The sequence below is a fragment of the Labrus bergylta genome, chromosome 3, assembly GCF_963930695.1.
Source record: "Labrus bergylta chromosome 3, fLabBer1.1, whole genome shotgun sequence".
NCBI classification, from domain to species: Eukaryota; Metazoa; Chordata; class Actinopteri; order Labriformes; family Labridae; genus Labrus; species Labrus bergylta.
Genome location: NC_089197.1, coordinates 25,628,313 through 25,653,500, shown reverse-complemented (window position 1 = coordinate 25,653,500; position 25,188 = coordinate 25,628,313). Strand labels below are relative to the sequence as shown.

General features: G+C 44.4%; 1 protein-coding gene and 1 long non-coding RNA gene across 2 annotated transcripts; one reads left to right on the top strand and one right to left on the bottom strand.

The window, feature by feature from the left end:
• Window positions 1–8,803: 8,803 nt before the first annotated feature.
• Window positions 8,804–22,088, bottom strand: LOC110003634 (synaptotagmin-4). Its single transcript, XM_020659188.3, has 5 exons — window positions 21,829–22,088; window positions 19,212–20,212; window positions 12,640–12,814; window positions 11,166–11,332; window positions 8,804–9,860 (listed from the first exon to the last, which is right to left on the bottom strand). Exons 1-5 carry the CDS (start codon window positions 21,848–21,850, stop codon window positions 9,717–9,719), a joined length of 1,509 nt encoding a protein of 502 aa, XP_020514844.1. The 5' UTR covers window positions 21,851–22,088; the 3' UTR covers window positions 8,804–9,716.
• On the top strand, window positions 16,078–19,359 carry LOC136178593 (uncharacterized). Its single transcript, XR_010665974.1, has 3 exons — window positions 16,078–17,646; window positions 18,139–18,371; window positions 19,221–19,359. It is a non-coding gene; the product is annotated as an uncharacterized lncRNA (long non-coding RNA).
• Window positions 22,089–25,188: the final 3,100 nt, after the last annotated feature.

The following is a 25,188-nucleotide window of genomic DNA, read 5'->3' as shown; positions in this document are numbered from 1 at the left end:
CCACAGCGGTACGCGGAGTGTAAAGAAAAAGTGGTAACAGAGCTGAAAAATGTGGAGTATTATGCCACAACTACTGATAGGTGGTCAAGCAGAACAACCAAGCCGTATCTTAGTTTGACTGTGCATTTCGTAAATGACAACTTTGAGTTGAAAAGTCGCTGCCTGCAGACAGCATACTTTCCCACTGACCACACCGGAGAGAATATTGCTCTGGGATTGAGAGAGTGTCTGTCAAGCTGGGGTTTGAAAGAAGAGGACCAGACGTGCATCACAACCGACAGTGCAGCAAACGTCGTCAAAGCTATGGAACTTAATTAATGGACCAGACTTCAGTGTTTTGGACACAGGCTGCATCTTGCAGTTGGTAAGTGTAAGAGTGTGTGTTTGTGTGACTTTGTTTATTAATTTACTCATTCATAAGGATTTAATATGATGATGTGTGCGTATTGTCTTCAATATAGTTTTTCTCATAATGTTGTTTTTCTTTGAAGCCCTTACAAATACCTAGTTTGAATAATTAATATTATAATGATAAAGGATTATTTATCATCAATAGTAGATGATGAATACTGTGTTATGTGCTTTTGATCATTGATGTCCTTACTGTTGTCTGTAATATGGCTTTATTGGATTTATTTTGTTCTCTTGCTGGAAAATCTGCCTTGCAAAGTTTACCATTATTATCCTTACATTTTCAGCCTGTAATTCTCATTTAATGTTTATGTTCTTCTTTTTTTGTCCAGAAAATGCTGTTAAAGATGATGCAAGAGTTAGACGGGCAACAGGACTTTGCAAACAGATGATTGGTGTCTTCTCTCATAGCTGGAAAAAGAAGACAGCACTGAAAAAGGCACAGCAAGAATTAAATTGACCAGAGCACTCACTGATAACAGAGTGTCCGACAAGATGGGGCTCATGGCAAAAAATGATTGGGAGGGTGTTGGAGCAGAGCAAGGCGTTCTCTCAGGTTCTGTCTGAAGACAAGAAGACACGTCACTTGGTCCCCACTTGGCAGGACACAGATGTCCTTGAAACGATAAACAATGCCCTTGGTCCTCTTCAGGAGTTTACAGATGCCCTGTCCGGTGAAGCCTATGTAAGTGTGTCATACCTGAAGCCAGTTCTCCCTCTCCTGAGAACATCAACCCTGACTGAAAGTGATGAGGACACAGATCTTACCAAGGAAATCAAATCAAGAGCTCATGACTACATTGAAGATAAATACAGCGACCCAGCCACACAGGAGCTGGAGAAGTGCAGAGAATGTCCCAGACATCAAAGAAAGAGTGAAGATTGAAATGGAACAGGTGGCACGAAAGGTAACTTGTCCTGTTTCTTTGTGTAGTTTGGTAATACAAAATGCCACGTATTAAGAGGGCTCGTGTCAGCACCACAGATCCCATGCCCCAGGGTGCAGCAGAGGCAGAGCCATCCACCACAGGGAAGGAAAAGCGGTCATTGGGCAGCTTCTTCAAGAGCAAGGCTGTCCCTCCTCCTTCTTCCACTATGCAGTTGGAGGATGCCATTAAAGCTGAGCTAGACAACTACCTGATGACTCCTACTATTGATGGAGAGGAAGTTCCACTGGCCTGGTGGAGAGTACACAATGTTAACTTTCCATGGCTGAGCAAAATTCCTATGCATAACAACTACCAGTTCGCCATCAGAGAGATTGTTTAGTGCTAGTGGCAATGTTGTCACATGTCAGCGCTCATATCTTAAAAACCATCAAAGGTTGACATGCTGGTTTTCTTGACAAAAAAATCTGTAAAGAGTGATGTAGAGATGTCAGGGAAGCAAGTATTATTGTTGATTTAGTATTTTTGAGATTTTATTTGTTTGTTCTGCACTTCACCCTGACTTGTGGTGTCAGCCTTTAAAAAAAAAAAAAAAGATATTTGCTATTTTTGCTATAATGTTTAATGCTATATTGTTTACAGAATAGATGTGCAATATTTGGGTGCTGCTCAGCTGAGCCATAAATGAATGACCCACCTATTTTAATGTCTGACATATTTTTCAGAAGGTAAGAGTCATTTTATTTTATTTTATTACTTTTCAGTTTCACTTACTGTAAAAAGATAGTCCAAGTCCAGGTTTCTTAATATAGGGTTCAATAAAGTACTGCTGCTATAGATGTTGATAAGCTAGCTCCCTTCAGCCATAAAATACTGACCTTGACCTATACCTACTTGAGTGTAAGGCTGTTGGGCAAGATCATCATCATAGTTGTTGAATTTTGTTTTTCTTATCATTACTTGTATAACATTTTTTTTTTTTGTTAATTGTTTTGTATTTTATTTAACTTTTTTAACTTAACACAATTAAGGATTTTTTTGCACTACTTTAAATTAAAACAGTCAAAGATGACTCTTAGTTTTTAAGTTGTAGTAACTGCCGTTGGTCAAGGACTTCATAGAATGTACATGCATGTTTCTTGTTAATAAATACATTTGAAATCAATTCTTAACTTTAGTTTTCATTCTTTCATTAGAGTAATGGCATTTAATGTTTGATATTAGTTAATGGTATGATGTAATTTTCTGTCATGTTTGTAAATGTTACTGTACATTGTGAATATTGCACTGAAGCTTGATTTGAAGAAAATTGTGAATCAAATCGAAATCGCAATATCTGCCAGAAAAATCGCAATTAGATCTTTCCCTAAAATCGTTCAGCCTTACTTGATCCTCAAGCTCATTTAACTCTTCTCTCTCTATGTGCTTTGTAACATGTACAATAAGAGATGAACGACTTTTGCCTAATACTTTTTCAAGTTCTAACCCAGCAATGTATAGGAAATCACAAACGTCAATTAAATCATCTCTTGTTAATGTGTACAGCGCACCACCAACTTCCAGTTTCAAGTCCTCTAACTCTGACGTATCCATTTTATTTTTCTGGCCTTGGGACAGTATCAGGGTGAAGCAGAACCTTTACTTTGTAGAATCAACAATGCAGCTTTCCTGGCACCAGCGGTTGATCTCAGATGGCATGCAAGTCTCTACGCAGCTGTTGTACCACCACACGCTTTTGTCCACCTCGGCTGTAGATGTGTCGGGCTGGATGATGATCGGGGACGTCTATCTGGGACAGTTTAACCTCGCCACATCCATCCCAGCAGTGTCTCCAAAATGTTGTGCCCTGAAAAAGGGTAAAATGAATAAATGGACTCAAGACACGATGCTTCCTCCGTCAGCGTCATGCAGAATGAGGCATCACGGCTGAGAGCTCCCGCTTCCGGCCTCGGCAGGCATAACTAATCAATCACATGCATTTTCTCTTGATAGACATTACAGGTAGAAAACAGATTAATAACGCTTGGCAGACATATCTGTATCTTTCAAAGGTTTTAAACAAAAAACTCATTTTTAAAGTGTTTTAAATCCTTCAGACTGAATCTATTTTAACACTGATATATTTTACAAATTATTAACCTTAAATTAACTTCTACAATTGTTTTATGACATTTTTTTTACAAGAATTCGCTGTTTTATGTCACTAAAATCATATTTATTTTTCCATGAATTTATTTATAACTTATCAGTTATTTCAAATAAATTACACCTATCACACATACCTCATAAAGACCAGATGAATGTTTTCCAGTGATATGTAGAGTACTATTTAAATGACTGTGACCGATTGTAAACCTGGTCATTACGACCTCCTCTCTTCTGTTGCCCCCCCCCCCCCCCCCCCTATTTTACTTTATTTATTTTCCTCTGAATGGAGTATACATGTCTTCCCTTTGTCTGACTGAGATTCCTGTTTGATTTGACATGTGACTCTTTTCCTCTCTGATTTAGATAATTAGTAAGGGAATATTGCAAAATAGGACACTTTGAAGCAAATCAGCTGGCAATCATCTTCACCGTCGTCGAGTTACTGTGTGTGTGTGTGTGTGTGTGTGTGTGTGTGTGTGTGTGTGTGTGTGTGTGTGTGTGTGTGTGTGTGTGTGTGTGTGTGTGTGTGTGTGTGTGTGTGTGTGTGTGTGTGTGTGTGTGTGTGTGTGTGTGTGTGTGTGTGTGTGTGTGTGTGTGGTTTCCAGCTTTACTGTAGTTCAGTAATGGGGTGTTGTGCTGCATTACCTCAGAGATCCACAAGAGGGCGGTATTTAACCAAATTTGGACAGTTCACACAGTCTGTTGCAGAAATCATTCTAATATTCTCACTGATCTTTAAAATGTGCAAAATGAATGAACTGCGGTTCTCTAAATCAGGAGTTCTTAACCTTTGCCATGGAGGACCGCATACAGCAGGGTTCATGAACTACATTTGTACAAGGGCCACCTTTTTTCCCAACGGACATTGTGGGGGCCGGACAAAAAAAACACTTTGTTGTATGTAGTAATGTAAACCCAGTGGTTTCTGATGTGCAGACAGCGATGGTCTAGAATTTGAGCCACAGAGCTTTTTTATTTTATTTGGTAAGATTCTCTGTAATAAACAGCGTTGGTCAACATGTCCCTATTGGACCTCCATGATACACTCTAACAGTGTGTAGGAAGTTTTTTCTGTGCTCCTAAAAAGTCTGTCATTGTTGTTTTTGTGTTTGCAGCGCTGAAAAACCGACTTCCTGAGCATGCAGGTGGCACGCCTTAGCATCAGATTTAATGTAGCGCAGCTCACGTCTCCTCTGCTCCCCGACAGAAAGCCGGTGCTGTCTCTTCAGATGAAGTACGGTGCACAGTGACAGGCTGTAAATGTCAGAGTGATGGGTCCAGTGAAGGCAACCGAGGCAGCCCAAGACTGAAGGAGTGAGTCACGGACGCATCCTGCAGAGCAGCATGGAAGATGTTACATGTGCATCAAACCAGAGGATATTATTTCCAAAGAGAATAGTCAGATTTAATGGTGCCCAGTGTGCTGAACACACAAGTTATTTCCCACACAGCCATCAGAGACTCTTGTACCCACACATACATGAGAAGAAGTTTGCCAGTGTGAGCTTGAAACTGTCTCACAGGGACATTTAAATCATTTCTTTGTAGAGGAGAGTCAGCATGTACATTAACTTATCCTGACAGAAAGGGGAAAATGAAAGCTGTTCTTGAAGTACAAAAAAAGGTCTCTTTAGAAAGCGAACACTCTGCAGTTTCAGAATGTGTTGAAATTCTTCCATAAACCATTAAATGTCCAATCAGTGAGATGTGTAGTGAGTGAAATGATAAAGTGAGCTTACTATATGATCAGACATCAAGGAAACATGCTATGTTGAAGTGCTGGCTTCTCTGACAACAATGCAGCAGCCAGTATGTCCTCCTTCTAACTTTAGATTCTGGTCCTGAATGCTCAGGATTTGTTTGGAGGAGGTAGGCGCTTTTAAGGCACCCCCACATGGCCGTTTTGGATGCCCCTCGGTTTGCCCGATATGAGACCAGTTATCAGGTCAAACCAACAGGTGTTGCAGAGATGGAAGCGTGCAAGAGAACTGGTTCAGATAGAAGTGATTGTACCCGACCTAAAAAGCCTCTGCATGTTTCTAATAAGCTCCACGAGCAGAAACGTGCTCAAACTAGGATCAATATTGGAGATGCTTTTGAAAAATGGAGAGAGGTTAGAACACAGAAAAATTTACAGACTGATGCAGAGCTGGCTAAACACTGAAGCTTCAGTGTCCACCACATGGCAACCTGTGTGAGCATCAACTCTAGAGAAGAGGGGGCGGGTGAAGACAGCTCTCTACAATGTTTTCAATCTGGACTGCAGTACCCATTTTAAACACTAGGGGTCAGATGTTGCAAGAAATAAATGAAAACGTTAATTGAACAGATGTCTGTCTGCAGCCTGCTTCAATGTCAGTCATTTTTAAACACATTGCAGGTCTGAATCAAGCATCCAATCAGGGCTTAGATTGCACCTTACTCGCCAATCACAGTGACCCTGTGAGGAGAATGTTTGTTTTGCAGGCAGGTTGCCGTGACAACAGTCGGCTGCATTCCATTGGAGTGTTCATGTTGCTTACTGCCAACAAATGTAAACATTCTCTTCAAAATAAAGTAAAAGTCTTTGTTCACAACAACAACAACAATAAGAAATGTCTGCCAGGGACTTGAGAAAAGCTCCGCTAAAGGAGCGACTGGAGAAGGCGCGCATCGAGCGCCGACTAGTGGAGGCTGAAAAAGCCGCAGTCAGGGATCGCACTGAAGCCAGCGTCAACAAGACGAAAGTGGTGATCAACCAGCTGAAGCGGCAGAATGAGCAGCTGAGGAGAGCTGCAGAAGCTAACAGAGATGCTAATGTGATCAAAGTCGGCTTCTCCGTCAAGGCCGAGGGGCGGCTGCAGGCTAACGCTTTCGTCAAGAATGAAGACGACCTCTCTGAGGAGGAAGACAAGGGTGAGAAGGACGAGCCCGACGTCCTCTGGCAGGAAGAGCTGAAGCGCCAGTCTCAGCAGATCATCGACTCCAAGTCCAAGAAGAAGCGTGGGAAGAAAAAGAAGGGCAGGGTCTGAAGTAGATCACAAGGACCGTTCCATCTTACTCCATCAAACTGAAGAATCAGAATCAGCTTTATTGGCCAGGTATGCTTAAACACACAAGGAATTTTATTTTGGTAAACTGTGCTCTCTTTGTACAGAAGTATAACATTAAATACCAACAATAAACACAAAAATAAAAAAATAAGCAAAGACTAATATGTACATGGCTAAATAGGATATTATAAGATAATAGTGCTGAAGTGTGCTGCTTTTATTTTGAAGGTGGACAAACTGAAGTGTGGTGCTTTTATTTTGAAGGTGGACAAACTGAAGTGTGGTGCTTTTTTTAAAAAAAGTGGATAAACTAATGTTTATCCAACTGACTGTCTCCGCTGAAAGCGTTGGGTCCTGATGTTGATACGATTCTGTGTCTTGATTAAACTGTTAGTCACTGTTTCCTGTCCAGCGGGGCGACGCCCCCCCTGGTATGTGATGTTGTGATGTAATCCAACTCCTTATGTCATGTCATGTCACACACACACACAGAGGGGACAGTACACACTCTGGTGCACACACACACACCCCCCCACACACACACACACAGAGGGGACAGTACACACAGAGGGGACAGTACACACACACACACACACACACACACACACACACACACACACAGAGGGGACAGTACACACAGAGGGGACAGTACACACACACACACACACACAGAGGGGACAGTACACACACTGATGCACACACACACACATTAGAAGTCAGGTCTCGGGTCCTTGTGAGACGAAAATCACAACAGTGTGTAACAAGTGGAAACATGTCACATGGATGGAAAACACATCCTCACACTGTATTACTCTCATCGTATCAGGTCAGGCTTCTCATTCAGACCTTCAAGAACTTCAACAGGAAATGCTTTGTTTTCTTCTGCTGCGCGCAGCGGTAGAAATCAGTCTTCGCCTTTGGTGCAAGTATAAGCCATTTAAATCATAAGGTAACCAATGACAATGAGGTGATACATTAGAAACCATAACGATTTGGGTGCTGGCTCCAAATGACGTCAGCAGCTCAATATGTCTCTGATTCTGTTCAACTGAAGGAGGGAGGGAGCTTCAACCGTCACCGTTGTCTTAAAGTCAGGACCAGAGAAGTTTTAGATGTGATTAAAGTTGCTCTACAGCCCGCCCGCTCTGTCCCATCTCAGCATCAGTTGTGCAGTGTACACCAAGAAAAACTGGGTGATCACCAGGTGGTCGGCTGAATATCTGACATGTTAGATAGGGCCGTGGAGAATTCTGTTTGAATTCACACTACTGTTTGTGTTAGCATGATTCTGTAGAGACCTGAATGTTCCTCTGTGGGATAAATTCTGATAACATGAAAGACTCTGGTTCCTCTGATCCGTCCTCTTCTGCAGGGGGACGAGGAGATTTAGTTCATTTGTCTGTGTGTCACTGTGTGTGTGTCACTATGTGTGTGTCTTAGTGTGTGTGAGTGTATGTGTGTCACTGTGTGTGTGTGTGTGTGTGTGTGTGTGTGTGTGTGTGTCACTGTGTGAGTGTATGTGTGTCACTGTGTGTGTGTGTGTGTGTGTGTGTGTGTGTGTCACTCTGTGTGTGTGTGTGTGTGTGTGTCACTGTGTGTGTGTGTGTGTGTCACTCTCTGTGTGTGTGTGTGTGTGTGTGTGTCACTCTGTGTGTGTGTGTGTGTGTGTGTGTGTGTGTGTGTGTGTGTGTGTCACTCTGTTTGTGTGTGTCACTCTGTGTGTGTGTGTGTGTGTGTGTGTGTGTGTGTGTGTGTGTGTGTCACTCTGTTTGTGTGTGTCACTCTGTGTGTGTGTGTGTGTGTGTGTCACTCTGTTTGTGTGTGTCACTCTGTGTGTTTGTGTGGAGTCCCATCGATGGCGGTCTCCATGCTGGAAATGTTGTCTCAGTCTAACTTTCAGTCAACCTAACGACAGGCTGAGAGTTGGAGCTGAGGCGGGTTTTAAACCTCCTGACAAACCGTTACACCGCGACCACCTGTCAATCAGGTCAGCTACACGCCTTATTGTGAATAACTCTTATCCTTCATCAAATCAAAACTGATGAGTCATCAAAACATTCACCCCCCCGTACAGTGTGTGTCGATCGAGACATGAGCTAATCACACCTATTTGGTTTTTTGTACCAGGCTGTAAACATATTAATCTCTGCTGTAAAAACAGGCTTTTTAGAATGGGTGTGTATGTGACTTCCTGTGCGTCTGCAGCCAGCCTCTAGTGGACACTCAAGGAACTGCAGGATTTTACACTTCAGCGTCAGTTTCATTTAGGTTGGCGCTTGGCCAACCTCCGGACTGAGATAATTAAAGGTGAATGTTTATCCAAACAGGTGATAAAAAACTTTAATCATCGAATGTAACATGCAGAACGACCTTTTAAAACACAGTGAAAACATTTCACAAACAAAGACCCTCGTGGTCATTGTAGTGTTCAATGGATAACAAGAGAAACCTTTAAATCGTCATGGAAACTAAACCAATAAAGACCCTGTGTCCACCTGGCGTCTTTTCAAGGCAGAAAAGCGCTCGCTGTGCACTGGAGCGATGGCATGAAGCGTTTGTGTGCTGTCCGTCCTGTCTCTATGACAACAGTCTGTTGACAATGGGCGCTTTATGAGCGACACTGCTCCGTTACTTTTTGCACGTTTTATATCTTAGATCGTTTATTTCCCAGTCAGACGCAGAGCGAGGAGGATGTGGGTACAAGACACAATCTGTAGGCGGCAAAACTAAAGAGAATATCATACATTTGGAAAAGAGCGCCGGTGACATCAACAGCGCCTTTCTGAAAAGTTAAAGAGATTTCCAACGTGAGCGCTCGGAGAGGCTGCACAAATAAAACGCAGGGCGCCGCGCTATTTCTCTGTGTTGTGCTGGTGCTAACAGAAAAACGCCATGTGGACACGGGGGCCTAACAGTAATGAACTCATACATGTTAGCGAGGAGAGGAGATGGACAGATACTGGCACGGTAACACATCACAGCTAACCACAAGAACGTTTCACATCTCTGATGTCAGAATTTCACATCTGTAGCTTTTTTCACACAGCGCCACAAAAACAGCCACCATGACAGTTATACAGACGTAAAGGATCACAAGGCGGCGTGGAGGAGCGGCGCCATCACCGCTCGTCTTTGTGACGCTCTGCAGACGCTCGGCCATGTTGGTGTAATAGCCGCCGTACAAAGAAAGAGATAAAGATTTGGTGAAGGTGAAGACAAAAGGTGTGTAGTTGAGCGGTCACTCTGATTGGATGCTGTGCCAGCGAGCCGTCTCCGTTTGCCCCCGACTGCACATCTCCTTCCAGTGTCCCCGTCCCGCCTCTGAAATGTCTCCACCAATCAGCACGCGGCCCAGAATGCTGCTCTTCGTGTAGAGTCGGCCCTGAGGATGCATTCAAGTTCACACGTGTAAGAAGAAGGTTGTCATGGTAACAGAATCTTTACACAATAAATAACATCAAACGATATCGATACCAGTCACTTGTCTAATTTGTAAAAAACAGATTGGCAACTTTTTTCTGGTACCAAAATGTTGCCAATGTATTTGTGCAATTAAGAGAGTGGTTGTTATCGGGGCGCAGTGATTAGTGCGCACGCCCCATGTAGCGGGCAGCCCAGGTTCAAATCCGACCTGTGGCTCCTTTCCCGCATGTTATTCCCCATTCTCTTTCTCCCTGATTCCCGACTTCATCCACTGTCCTATATCTCCATTAAAGGAAAAAATGAAATAAATCTTTAAAAAAAAGAAAGAAAAAGAGGGGCTGTTATGAAAACCCTACAGACTACAGACTGCTTGTTCCTAAAAATCCTCACTGGGATGTTAGAAGCTGAGTGAGGAGCTCTCTGCAACAGTTCTCAGGATGTTTGTGAATACGGGCCCTGGACCTTTTCTAATGCTGCGTTCATGTGGTGTTGGAAACATCAGAAAAATTAGTTTCAGAGTTGGAAAATAGGGGGGCAAAATATGTTTAGTTGATGTCAAGATACTTTTTAATAATTCACATATTTCACGTTTTTTTGCTCAATTATAACTCGTAACAGAGACATTCACACATCTTCTTCATAGTGTCCACGCTGTTTGTTGTTGTTGTTATAACATTCCGACTTTCTGAATTTAAATCATGATGTCGACTTTCCGAGCTGAAAGCACAGGAACACACTGAAGTCAAAAGAACGACTTCCCAAGTCTGAAACTGGGACCTCCGAGGAGCACCTGAATGCAGCATATCTAACGATCCGAGGAGCCCCTGAATGCAGCATGTCTAACTGTCTGAGGAGCACCTGAATGCGCCATATCTAACGATCTGGGCAGCACCTGAATGCAGCATATCTAACTGTCCGAGGAGCTCCTGAATGCAGCATATCTAACTGTCCGAGTTGCTCTGATTGCAGGATTTTAAGAGGATGGTAAACGACTCTGAGGCGGAAACATCTGGCTGCAGATGTTCACCCTGATGTGTTTGTTGATGATTATGATATGTCATAATTTTGTGTCTTTTAATGTCTCATCATTTTTTTCTGTTGTAGGTGTAGCTGTCTCGACCAGGACTCTTAAAAAGAGAGATCTTTCTCTCCTGGTTAAAAACATTGAAAACATGTTTTTGGAGCTCTGATGAAGACCTCATTAACATTAACCTACATCTCTGTTTTAAGTGAAATATGTTTTAAATTACATTAAACTTCGTACCTGCATGACGATGAACTCCAGGGCCAATGGCAGCTGAGTGATGTCACCTGGCGGCAGGTCGAACAGAAAGGGAGCGTTCCACACCGGGTTTGGACCTCTCGCCCCTTTAGTCTCCTTAGTCCCGATGACTTTCCCCTCCCAGCGCAGGTTGATGATGACGTAGTGGTCTGTGGGAGGGGAAACAAAACGATCCAAGATTCAGATTGATGTCTTATTTCATTCCATGGCGTCATTTCATGTTGAACGTAAAGACGCTGTAAAAACTTTCTTGTCGTGTGTTTTCTTTGATCACAGGGAACAACCCACATGTTCGTCTACATCTTCATCATCTTCTCCGAGCGTCGCCACTGCTCCTAATCTGCATCATCGCTTGTAATCAGGGATCTCTTGTAAATCTGTACTAGCGTGCTAATTGGATTTAATAAAATGAAACCGCAGTGTGTCACTGTCAGACAAGAATCAGGCTTTTATTATGCAGGACATCAGAAGCTGTTTCTCAGGGTTAGGGACAGACATCCAAAACATTTCAGTCGTCTCCCTCTTAACACATCTCAGGCTTCTTCATCTGCTCGCCAACAACGCCGCAGCAGAGTTTAAAACAAGATGAGAAACAAACAGGAGGGGAAATGAGAGCAGGCTGATCCTCTCTATCAAACTGTTTCTGAGGCCAAAGACGAGAAAACAGAGAGCGCCACAGTTTACACGTCGGCCACAGTGCTAAAGGATGTATCTCAAAGTTGTAGATTATAGCAGCACTATAACTCCTGACACGGTACGATACAATACGGTACGATACTGTAAAAGTGGACCACGATTAGGATAATATGACGATAAAGAAATTCTGTCCAGCTGGTGTTTAGTTTCTGGAAGAGAAGCACTGACTGTGCGCTCTGGAGCCTTACATGATGCATTTGTGTACTGAGAATAAAAGCCTCGGCCCCTTTGCTGCATGCCACCCCGCCCCCTCTCTCTCCTCCAAACACTTCCTGTCTCTCCTCAGCTGTCCTATCCCGCCCCCCCCCCCCTTCTATGTCAGTATTAAACATTCAGGCTGACACTACTACCACCTGACGCCCAGCCGGTCATACTTTTCGTCTTAGTCACGCTACCCTGTTAGTGCTTTAGCTGTGCTAAAAGTTATATAGCATAACGGTTTATGTAAGTAAACTTTTGATTAATGTCCTTGTGTGTTGTTAACATGTCATACAGATAATTATTGGTTTCTGTTGGCTCACTTTGTATTATCTGTTTTGTAAGAGCTAATTTTATGCCATTTGTCTGTCCTGTAGCTCTTACGGTGTTTCAAGGAGAAAAGGTGTACGTTTATGTTCAAAATATGGAATAAGGCTGAACCTAATTAAAGGCTTCTGAGAAACATCAGTACGCTTCACCATTGTCTGGCTGGGGTTCGCTACACTATGTTTTGTGTTTCCAAAGGGAAGTCCCAGACGATGACTGAGTGTGTCTCTTTCACCTGCAGCTCCTGGTATCCGTGTGAGCTTGGCGAGATTCTCGGCCTTTCGGACCATCACTTTGATGCGGTTTGCCAGAGACTGGTACTGCAGCAGGATGAAGAGCTGGCCCAAAGCCCGTGGCGGCGTACACCCCGAGCTCTTCCTTTGACCCAACGCCTCCTGAGAACTCGTACTCTGAGGAAGAAGAAGAAGAAGAAGAAGATGGAAAACCAGAGAAGAAGCAACAATGTGAGAAGATGAAAATGTCCGCTTTCACTAAACGTTGTGCGTTGAAAACAAGAACAGATCAGGCTGTAAAGTGTTGCCATGCCATCTGAAGCCCTGTTCAGACCGCTGGGATGTGCTTCCACAACGCTTCCACACACACAAAGCGCTTTGCTCCCTCGCTGTCAGCTGATCCCGTCTCTCCTCTGTAACACCTCTGAAGACAGTATGGGGGGGGGTCACTTTGTACCTCCATTACGCCTCCACAAGATTTAGATTGAAGGAGAAACGTCACAGAGGTGTAAATATGGTGGCTTGAAACGGCGGTTTGGATAGGGCTAATATTAATGTACAAGGACGTGGTGACGGCGAGCTGAAAGGAGCTCATGATTCAGTCCCTCCTCCTTGTCGAGTTTTGTCCAGAATGGTTCCCCACTAAAAGTCTAAATCAGGTCCATTTTTATTCATGAGCAGTAGTAATCATTTATTTCGGTCACAATAAAAAAACAAAAACATTTTGACCAAAAAAGGTGTAGGCTGAAGCTTTAGCTTATTACACCTACACTTGTTATTTAAGACACTACTTGTTTGGTTACAAAAATCAAAACATATCAGAATAAAATTTGTTCCAAGAATTTATTTCAAAACAAAAAAACAAAACAGAAGTCACACTCAAAAATTAAGCAAACCGACCTTTTATATTTGTTAAACACCATGAGGCGCCGTATATGGACGTGCGCGAGGAGCTCAGCTGGTCCGTCTCATTTCCAATCACTTAAAGCTGATTGGTCAAATGGATGAACGTTAGACGTAGCCAGGTTTAGAGTTTCAAACAGCCAGCTCCCTGTGGATAGATGTGATATCCAGTGTGAAGTAATGATGCTAATCTCCATCTGATTTCATGTCACATCTTGTCTGCTCGCATTGTTTGGCTTGAGTTAGTCACACTTGGCTGTCATCGAGCTGAACGTCGCCCTCCGGCCTCCAGCGCCTTTCTGAGGCCGGGCAGCAGATTGTGAAGACGATTTCATCAAAGAAGCGAGCTCACGGTTCGCTGCTCCTGCCTGTCACCTCAGAGTCACTCACACCCCCGCACCCCCTTTTAGACGGACGACTCAAACCTTAAAGTTACAGCAACAGATTTGTTTTCAACCTGTCGACTTCTCCAGCTGTTTGCTGGATGCATTCATCGGTCAAACCAACCAATAGAAGAATGGTTTCCATCCCGTTTCAGGGCCATGGGCACGTCCTCCTGTTAGCTGTAGCATTAACTGCATGTAACGCTCGGTTCTAGCCCCCCTCGAAAAAAATGTGTCAGTCCGACGTCATTGTCAGTGTGATATCACTGATCTAAGCCCATTGGCTCGTTGTGGCAAGCCCAGCAGCTCATGTTGAAATTTCCGAGAAGCGTGCTGAGCAACTGACCAATAACGATGGAGCGGATCGGCAGACCAATCAGAGCAGACTTGGCCCACGTGGGGTCTAACAGTGTGGGCTCAACAGAGTGTAGCTGACGGACTCAGAGCGTAGAGGGAACAAGGAGGAGCAGTACATGAAAACGGACACTTTTTTCTAACTTTAGCTATTGTGAACGTACAAAAGTAGGTACATAGATTAAATATATGAACCCCAAAAAGGACATAATATGGGCTCTTTAAAACAATTCAACTGAGAAAGGCATCGGGTGCAGCACTTTTTAAAAAGGCGTCATCCTTTTTCTGTTTTCCATAGGGTTGTATGTAAAAAAAACGCTGGCAGTTTAAAAAAGAAGTCGAGTGTGAACACGGCTTTAATTAATCTGAATAAGAGAATATGTTTACAGACAGGCTGATGTATCCGAGTATAATTTACATGACGTTTTTATCTCAGCAGCACAAACAGCAACAGAATGACAGCTTTCAGCAGCAGCTCACGCTTCCTTATGCAGCGGACTTTGACGTAACACTGTGTTTCCGCGGCAACAATAAACAAGATGTTGTTATGTGGTAGTTTTAATCTCTGCTCTGTCAGGCGACCTTGAGACTTTTAAAAGGCACCTTTTAATAAAATGTATTCTGATGATTATCTGGCAGTATAAAGTCGGCTACAGGGAGTCAGAATCTAAAACCTGCTGAGTCAGTGTGAAAATAATACACACAAACACGATACGACCTTACTCAGCACTTTGACAACCACACACACAACAAAGGTGTCACTGATTATTTTATAGTTTTGAACCAAACGTTTGGAAACAGTTGCAGGAAGTGTGTCTGAATTTCTAAAAAGTCTGAACACAAACTGAGAAAAAGAGTTCAAAGACTCCACAAACGTCTTTCAGAATAAAACTCAGCATTTAACCGTCCTGTTGTGTTCGTTTGTCAGCGATAATGTTCCTGGGTCAGTTTGACTCGGTGCATGTTTACTCATCAAAAAGAAGTCAGGAACCAAAAGATCCTTAAAAACATTGTTTGTACCTAGTTACTAAAATCATTACTAACAATGCAATCAATAACTAGTGTTGGGGCGATATGACCTCAAATCAACATCACGATGACCTTGATTACGATTAAGGAAGGATTACCGTAAAATCCGGAATATAAGTCGCACCGGTATATAAGACGCATCCTATTTTTAAGGTCTCTTAGAGAGAAAAAAAAGAAGTTTAAATTGTTTTCCTGCATGACGATTTTTTTTGCGCTCCTACTAGCTACAGTACGCTAGTTGAGCTCTCAGCCTGCAGGGAAAGTTGTGAGGCACAGCCTCCTAGCTTGCGAGTCTCCCTGCCCGACTCCGCTCGTCACTCTTTAACTTTATTATTGGACTCTTTAAATCAAAACAGCACTCGACAAGGTCTATTTACAGAACAATATACCACTGTTTCTGTAAATGCATGATTATGACCTCGTGAGGAAGAAAAGATGTGAAAAAAGTTGCGCAGCCAGCCTGGTCTGTGTTGCCGTCTTTCCCAGCACAGCGTGCACTCAGATTTCAATACACAATGAATGGGGATGGGTCGCATCAGGTTGCAGTTACTGGCTGCTGCACCCGCGGTAATGACGGCGTGTGTTTCAGCATTTTATACTGGTAAATTGGTCGCACCAGTGTATAAGACACAGCCAACGTTTAAAACGAAAAAATATGTATTAAAAGTGCATCTTATACACCAGATTTTACGGTATTTGTTTTAGTTTTTTCACCTCATAGATCACTGACATGATCTCTACTGCAAATATGATCAACTGTTTAAGCTGGGATATGTTTTCTAATCAAGAAAGTAAATTAAAACTAAAATTAGTAATTAAGTAAAATTAAAACTTGTGTAAAATCCTTTTCTTGCTCATTCTTTGCAAACAGCTCAGAGGTTTGTGTGTGTTTTGCTAACTGCGTCCCCTGCAGACATCTCGGGTTACATAAGAGACGCTTTCTGACTGATTACACGGGATGACTCAGTCTGATCTCCCGAGCATGAAAAACCCAGAAGAGAGGGGGAACTCATTTAAGACTCACGTTTTTCTCCTCATGGACCTCATGGACCTTTCTACCCTCGCAGTTCTGACGGACATTTTAAATTCTGTCAGCAACAAAAGACTCATGTCAGAAACGTAGCATGTAGTTCAGCATCATCAGCTACATCTTTTCTGATCGTTCTTCTTTTTCAAGAGAAGATGAGCTCAGCATCATGTTTGTCCCTGAAGACTTGAAAATGAGGGATACTGTATGTATAAAAGTCATTATTTACGGGTTAGCAATAAAAGCTTCATGAGGTGGATTGGTGAGTGAGTGTGCATTAATAATGGCGGTCTATGGTGTAAACCAGTGGTGTCCAAACTTGTTTTCCTGCAGGCCAAAATTGTCGTGTTAGAATCGCTCGTTTTTTAAATATTTAATATACTTTGTGGTGAACTTTTTGTATTTTTACCTCTTCAAAAGTCACGTAAATACACAACAAGTCATTACAGTGAGAAACTATTATATTTAGAAATAGTAAGGCTTTGTAGATCAGAATCAAAAGGTTGGCAAATACTTTGATTTATTCGTTCTACTTTATTTTTTTTCCCCCTCAGAATCAGGCCTGTGAAAGCTTTCTGTAATTAGCTCAGGACATTAAAGGGTTAAACAACAGTCCTCTTGTTTGCAAAAATAGTGTAGAAGTTTATTTTCATAGTTAACCAAAAGAAAAAAACACACATTGTGCTGAACATTTTCTATTTTAGGAATATTTTTCAGCCCTTGCTAACATGAAAAAGAAAAATAACAAAACATGCCAATCTGAATGAGGCCTAAAATCTTCTGATCCTTCGATTGAAGCCGCAAAAAAATCCCCTCAAGGGCCCGCGGGCCGCACTTTGGACTCCGCTGGTGTAAACAGACGGCACGGGGGGGTGACGTTTATTCCCTGTGATCGCTGCACGACATAGACTGTCTGCACTCCACCTCATGTTGTCATCCCGACAGTTAGAGAGTCGTGATCTGTCTCCTCGTGCATCGTGTACAAATTTCTGCCCCGTCATCCCCCCCACTCCCCTAAAATTTCAGAATAAGTCATGCACAGCAATGACGAATCATCAACCAGTCCCCTCACACTGATCTCTTTGTTTACTACAGATGCATTCACCGCCTCCATAAAGGATGACGTCACTGCTGCACATCCTCCCCCCTGTACAGAATCATCCGGATAGCTGAGCAGCTCGGCTCTTTCACAGCGAGATCCTGCTCCACACTGACACCCGGAAAACTGTTGTCACGGAGAAAAGAGGAGGGGGGATGATGGATGTGAGGAGGGGAGGGTTTCGCCATATATGGGCATGACAGGAAGGACAGAGGTGAGTACACCTGAGTCTTAATGAAACACAACAAATCTCTTTTTAAAACTCTGCCTGCTTGACTAACGTCCGGTGAAACATCAGGCCCCCCCCCCCCCCAGAGTCTGTTATTAATGCCCTCTGGCAGCATTTCAGCGGGCGCAGCATGGGCGCTCCGCCAATTTTCTGCACTGTGCTCGTTTGCTCTATCGTCGCTAACACCGACGTCAGCATGACAAACAACAGAGGAGAACACTGCAGTCCTGATTAAACATGTGTCTGACCAAAACAAATACACACATACATGCACACGTGTTCACACAGAGTCTCCGGTTTCAGGCGCAATTTGCACCAAAGATCGACCACCTGAAAAAAAAAGGAGGAGGCCTGAGTGATGTTGGTGCTAACACTGCTAATGTTAGCAACACTTGGCTAATCAATTTCACATCTTCAACATGCAGATGCTTCGATCTCCCTCACTGACAATTTTTATGTTGTGTTTTATTTTGAAAGTGACCGGATGCCCTGTGAGTTTCTTCGTCTGACTTCCTGTCTGCGTCGCTCTATTCTGCACAGCATGAAAGCGTGCTCGCAGCGTGCTCCGCAGCCCATCTGCTGGCACGCTCCGGAGATGGGCTGCGGCTCTCGCTGTGGAAGCAGGATCATAAAGTAAAGTGGCAGCGAACGACGCCGTAGTGCGTGGCGCTGACGGACTGCGACGAGCATGGAGAATGTGAAAATTGGAGGTCAGTCTGAAAAGATAACAGGGCACATTGCAAGAATGACTGATAAAAAAAGATATGCCTATTATTGTCTTCTGGGTAGTTCCAAGTTGCCTCTGAAGAGTCCGTATTGTGTTTTGATCCGTTCTGGAGGTGCCAGGCTGTCTCACATTACTGCTAGTTAACTCGAGCTCGAGCTTCCTCCAGCGCTCTGCAGCTGACTGATTTACAGCGCTGTGGGATTTTGGCAAGAAGACGTTTGTTGTTAAAAAAAAAGTGTTTGTGTTTCAATTTGGAACCACTTGCCATTAGCTTAGCATAAAGACTGACACGGCTATCCTGACTTGCATCTTTTTTTAGGACGACCCTTTGCAGAGAGAGAGAGAGCTCCAGCATGTGACTACACAACTCAAAATGGTGCCTTTACACTTGAACTGTTGGGGTGCTGATCTCGGACACAGCTAGGCCAGTCCTCTCCAGTGTGTTTGTGCTAAGCTAACAAAGCTTGCAGTCATTTCTCATTTCCCCGGCAGATGTGCAAAGGTTTTGATCTTCACGTCTAACTTTTAGCAAGAAGGCAATCAAGTGTTTTCCCAAAGATTTAAACGATCCCTTCAAGTATTTCACAGACAGCTCACCACTAAGTGGCCATCCTCACTTTCACTGACCTCTTTAGACACTTTAAATATTCTCTGTTTGCAGACAGCTTAACTTGGTTTGTTTCAGAAATCCTCCACGCTTGAATCTGCAGTGTTTTGACAGATGATTTGTGGGAAACTTAAACGAACACAGCGTGTTTTCTTACACACTATGCTATTTATAATGTAAACATTGAATGAGTGGTAAGAAATAATGACCCTGTACCTTTTTCAGCTTGCTTTTAGTCGGGATAAGCTGCCTGGTGTAGGTGGTGGTGCTGTCTGGCTCCCATTCCATGTGCTCACAGGGCAGCTCCACCACGCCCAGTGCGGCCTCTCTCAGGCCAGAGAAGTCTCTGCTGAACACCGCCAGCCTCAGGGTGCAGGTGCGCAGCTCATCCACAGAGCCCACCTGCAGCGCAAAGCTCTGGCTGTGCAGGTCTGGGCTGAGGCTGCGACGCCGAGATGCCACCTGCTGAGGGGAGGGGCAGAGGGGAGGAAGGCTGGCCCGGACAGACACCCCGCTGCGCCTCCGACTGGTCCCTGAGAGGCCCAGGATGTTGACCACCAGAGTGCCGCAGGCTGAGGAGAAGAGCAGGGAGAAGTGCAGGAGAGGAGCAGATTTGGACGGGATGGAGAGAGAGTTAGAACCATACTGAGACGGAATTGGCTCCCCCTGCTGGCTGGAGGCTCCAGCAGCACCTGCAGTTAGCTGACTGCTCTCCCTGTACAGAAAACTTTCCCCGCTCACAGTGCTGCGTCGACCAGCCGCCCGACGAGACTTTGACACCAGGCTCAGTTTAGTGATGGAGGGCAGGGAGGCTCTGCCATGGCTGGAGCGTTTAGTGGGAGAGGAGGGAACAGCTGGGGTGCTGAGGCGGCGCATCGGAAAAGAAGAGGCAGGAGACGGCTCGGCTGATCTGTTGGAGCTGGAGTCAGAGGGCAGAGCAGGGAGGTCATCCTCAGAGGGAGAGGAGCTGCTTTTGGAGGAAGGAAACTCCAGCACGTGCCCATCCAGCTCCTCATACTGCTGTTTGACGGGCTGCGTGCACGGAGACGGACTCAGCGTGACAGTCACCCTCTCTGCACGCTGAGGAGACAGGTCGCCTGCCTCCCTGTCCTCCGAAGACACGCTCTTCTTCTTTCTGCGACAGCAAAGGATGCAGCCGAGGACCAGGCAGTAGCAGAACACAGCCAGACCCACAGCCAGCAGGATCTGCAGGTGAACTACAGACACAGAAAACAAAGAGTCCAATCAAAGTAATTCAATAACGTGTTAGAATAACGATGAACAAGAGACGATGAGACAGAGTGATCCGGAAACGACCGAGAAGAAGAAATAAAACACAAAGAGGGGGAGAAGAGAAACCAACAGATTAAATCAGTTTTGTGCTTTTGAGTGAGCGACTCCGTCATAAAAGAAAAGAAAAGCATAAATAAGATATCTTAATCTCTGCATTATCTTGTTGTGTCTGCATTCTGGGCCCTTGATGGGATTAAAGAGGAAGTGTCTCAGGCTTGTAATCATAATTATATAAATGGTAAAGTCACCATGGAGCAGTTGCAGTGCACATGTGATACATTAGAGCCCTTATCCTTAATTTTTCCTGCATGAGCAGAGTCAGGATTCAAACATTTGATGCCTTGTTTTTATATTTAATTCAGATTTCTCTGACATTTGGCCTCGCTCACATAAAAAACATGAAATCCAACACATCATCCCGATAAAGTTCAATGTGTTTGAACCCACTCCGTCTGTGTAACGACAACACAGTGCTGCCAGAGCTCCAGATACTGGCGGCGTTAAAGCTGCACCCGGATGTCCATTTGGCGTCACATAATGAGGCTGTGCTGCGGTGAGTCATACATCAGACACAGTGAGGATCACAAAACAAGGTTGGAAAGCTGTGAGCTCGAGCCAGTGACCATCGCAACAGACGAAAACAAGAAGAGCTGGATGTGTTTGATGTTATAGAAGATCTTTTCCTTTAATTAAATATATCGTATTCTTTTTATTTTGGAGTGCTGTGATTGATTAATTTCACTGATTTAGAGCAGAAGAGCTTTAGGTAAAGTACTTCTGTTGTTCAAGAGGAAAACACATCTCATCAGGTGTGTCTCACTCTGCATCATGTAAGATCATGAGACAGTAAAGACCTGCACCAGGTGCATGAACACAAGAAGAAATGCAGGTCAGTGGCGTCAGTGCAGATGAATTTCAGCTCTGTCAGAGAGTGTGTGCAGGAGCAGGCAGCTCCGCAGTCAGTCTGCATTAAAGAGCTTCAAGTACAGAAGGGCATGATGCAGCAGTAATATCAGAGAACATCTAAAATACGACTCAGGCTGGCCCTGCACGACCCGATCACACAAAACATGAGGTAATGCTGAAATCGTGCCTAATCAGCGTTCCATAAAGAAATTTTGCTCCTGCAGGATTTGCAATCCTGCGTTTTTACTACTCATGAGGGGCAAATCTGTGGGTGAGAACATCACAAGCCTGCATCTGTCAAAACAACATGCAGTTACTTTACACCGAGGTTAACCTGGTCTGCAGGGTCGTATTCAATGTGTCTATATACAAACACTCTCACTGTAAAGAAAGTTCTCTGCTATCAGACAGCTTTGACACAAGTCTCCTTCAGCTCATTCCTCCAGCTCTCCTGCACGTTTAACGACCCTTAATAATCAAATAAAAGCATCATAATGAAGAACATGCAACGTCCAGATATATACAATCGTTCTTTGTCTGGAAAAACACACAAACAAGGGAGCTTCAAATGAAAACAAATCCATGACACAGAGAACAAAGATGAAAGGAAAGTAAGCTCAATAAGAGCTCCTACCTGGCAGAGTGTACTGCGACATGTTCCCACAGTTTGGTGAGTGTGTGTGTGTGTGTGTGTGTGTGTGTGTGTGTGTGTGTGTGTAGAGTCAGTGTGAGCGCTGTGAGTGAGAGCAGATCATCGTCCTGCAGCCAGCAGCAGCTTCATGTGGTGACTGAGCTTTTGTGTCAGTCTGTGTGAGTGAGTGTGCGTTAGAGGCACAGCGGCTCAGCCCCCCCAGAGCAGCCGCTCGCCGTCTTTCTATCACAGGTATCAGATCTACACTAACCCAGCTGAAGGCTTAGGACACCAACATAGGACAAATAATAACAACAGAGGACAGACACAGATCCGCTCATACAGTTCAAATAACTCGAGCATGTTATGGTCACAGGACCAGGAGTGGGACTCATCTTTGTCCCGGAAGCTGCGAGCTTGTTTGAATAAAAAACCTTTTGAGTTTGGTGCATTTGGACGCATCCTCTTCTAAAGCTTTCCTATTTTTCAGTCATTTAATTTAATTTATCAGACGCTTTTATCCAAAGCGATGAACATCAGAGAGTAAGAACAACATGACCAAGGATCTAGAAAAGAGGAAACAACGTCAGGAAGTGCAAACAAACAGACAGGAAGTGACCTGAGGCAGAACACAGGTGCTGACAGGAAGTGACCAGAGGTGCTGACAGGAAGTGACCAGAGGCTGAGCACAGGTGCTGACAGGAAGTGACCAGAGGCAGAGCACAGGTGCTGACAGGAAGTGACCAGAGGTGCGGACAGGAAGTGACCAGAGGTGCTGACAGGAAGTGACCAGAGGCCGAGCACAGGTGCTGACAGGAAGTGACCAGAGACAGAGCACAGGTGTTGACAGGAAGTAACCAGAGGTATAGCACAGCTGCTGACAGGAAGTGACCAGAGGCCAAGCACAGGTGCTGACAGGAAGTGACCAGAGGCAGAGCACAGGTGCTGACAGGAAGTGACCAGAGGTGCTGACAGGAAGTGACCAGAGGTGCTGACAGGAAGTGACCAGAGGCAGAGCACAGGTGCTGACAGGAAGTGACCAGAGGCTGAGCACAGGTGCTGACAGGAAATGACCAGAGGCAGAGCACAGGTGCTGACAGGAAGTGACCAGAGGCAGAGCACAGGTGCTGACAGGAAATGACCAGAGGCAGAGCACAGGTGCTGACAGGAAATGACCAGAGGCAGAGCACAGTAGCTGACAAGAAGTGACCATAGGTGCTGACAGGAAGTGACCAGAGGTGTTGACAGGAAGTGACCAGAGGCAGAGCACAGGTGCTAACAGGAAATGACCAGAGGCAGAGCACAGTAGCTGACAGGAAGTGACCATAGGTGCTGACAGGAAGTGACCAGAGGTGCTGACAGGAAGTGACCAGAGGTGTTGACAGGAAGTGACCAGAGGCAGAGCACAGGTGCTAACAGGAAATGACCAGAGGCAGAGCACAGTAGCTGACAGGAAGTGACCACAGGTGCTGACAGGAAGTGACCAGAGGCAGAGCACAGGTGCTGACAGGAAGTGACCAGAGCATAGTGGGCGGGAGGGAGTGTAGACCTGGATGAGAGAGTTTAGGTAAGGAGCAGTAACTGGGAGCCAGTTGAGGGAAATGAACAGCCCAGTGACATGTGCTGTTTGGGGAGGTTGAAGATGAGTCATGCTGATGCATTTTGGATAATCTGCACTCATTTGACAGTGCATGTAGGAGGACCTGCCAGTAAGGAGCTGCAATAGTCAATGGGTGACATCACAAAATATCATGAGAAGCTGTGTACCTCTGGCAGGTGAGGTCTGATCTTCCTCATGTTGTACCGGGCGAATCGACATGACCGGGCATTTAAGGCCACTTGAATCATCAATGGTGACACCTAGGTTATTGGCAGACTGTATCATGGCTTTTTCAGCTCCACCTTTAATCGTCTTATTATCCCTCACATCTCACCTCTTGACTTTCTTTCTTCTTCTTTGAAGAAGTGCGCCACCCGTTGAAGCCACTTGTACCTGGTGGCTGGACTTGGTATTGCAGCATCACATGATTCCATTGCGCCCAAAATACTTTTTCCCATAAGCAGACATTGGGAAAGAGACGTCTAGAAACATATTTACAGCATACACGGAGAAGAAGACACATGATGACGGAGTGAAAGCGTTAAACTCCTTCTCGTCATTGTCTTGGCTCAAACACCTCTACATCAGCACACAAAGAGATGCCTCATCACACACAAAGACCATGTTCCCAGGACCTTCATAGCCTGGACAAGAGAGAAAGAATTCCGATCCAATCAGAGCGAACAATTCCTCACTGTAGGAAGTTGTCCTTTGTAGTAAAAATAGTTATTTAACAAAAGCAGCGTTTTCATGTTTATTCTTTGCAGCATCACTCTGCTTTAGTCCGCCATACATCCCATTAAATGACCCCACTGTGACCTGACTGAACCAATCAAGGCAAGGCAGGCACACACACTTTTAACCACAGCAGCTGCTCAATATGTGCAGCGTTTGCAATGACAGTAGGAAACCCCACAAAGTTGCAATAAAAACCTGAAACGGGACGTGTCTTGTCGCAGCTGCAGCCATGACAGACACATGTGTATCAACATGTGTATCGCTGCCGTGGAAACACCGGGTGTTATGTCAAAGTCCGCTGCATAAGGAAGCGTGAGCTGCTGCTGAAAGCTGTCGTTCTGTTGCTGTATGAGCCCGCTGTGATAAAAACGTCCTGTAAATTATACTCTGATACATTAGCTCGTCTGTAAACATATTCTCTTCCTCAGGTCGGTTTCATTCGGTCGTCATGACTACAGTCAACGCAGAGTTCGTTTTCATCAGGAGTGGGGGTGGGAGTAGCGCAGATAATCACTTCCATTATTCCCTGCCAGCCTCAAAGTCATTTTTCGTTATTGTTTTGATTGCGAGCCCCCTGGTGGTGGAATTTAAAAACTGTGCCTTTAATGTTAACATTCTCAAATTTATGGTTTCATTTTATTTCCTGTGAATTTTCTTTTAAATGCAGGAAAAAGAAGGTCAAATGTCACTGTAGTGTACCTTTTCAAACAATTCTATTTTCCTACTGAGTGATTCACTGAAGTCCTTGACCTGCAAGCTTCTCTTCAAGAAAGTTTAGACTGAAAATGTTGAAACCTCCAGAATACCAGAAGACATATTTAGCGTCCTCGTTGTATTTTATCTCTGTCTCCTGCACGTGTACACGAACACTTCCCCCCCTCATTCGACAGTCTAGAAGAAACCTTTAATCTCTTTGACATTTAAATGATTTTCTTTTATTCAAGCTGAGCTGAATCCCCTCATCCTCTTAGCTTTAGAAAACCTACCACACAAGATCTGCTTCAAAGCGGCTGAACCTGCAGTTT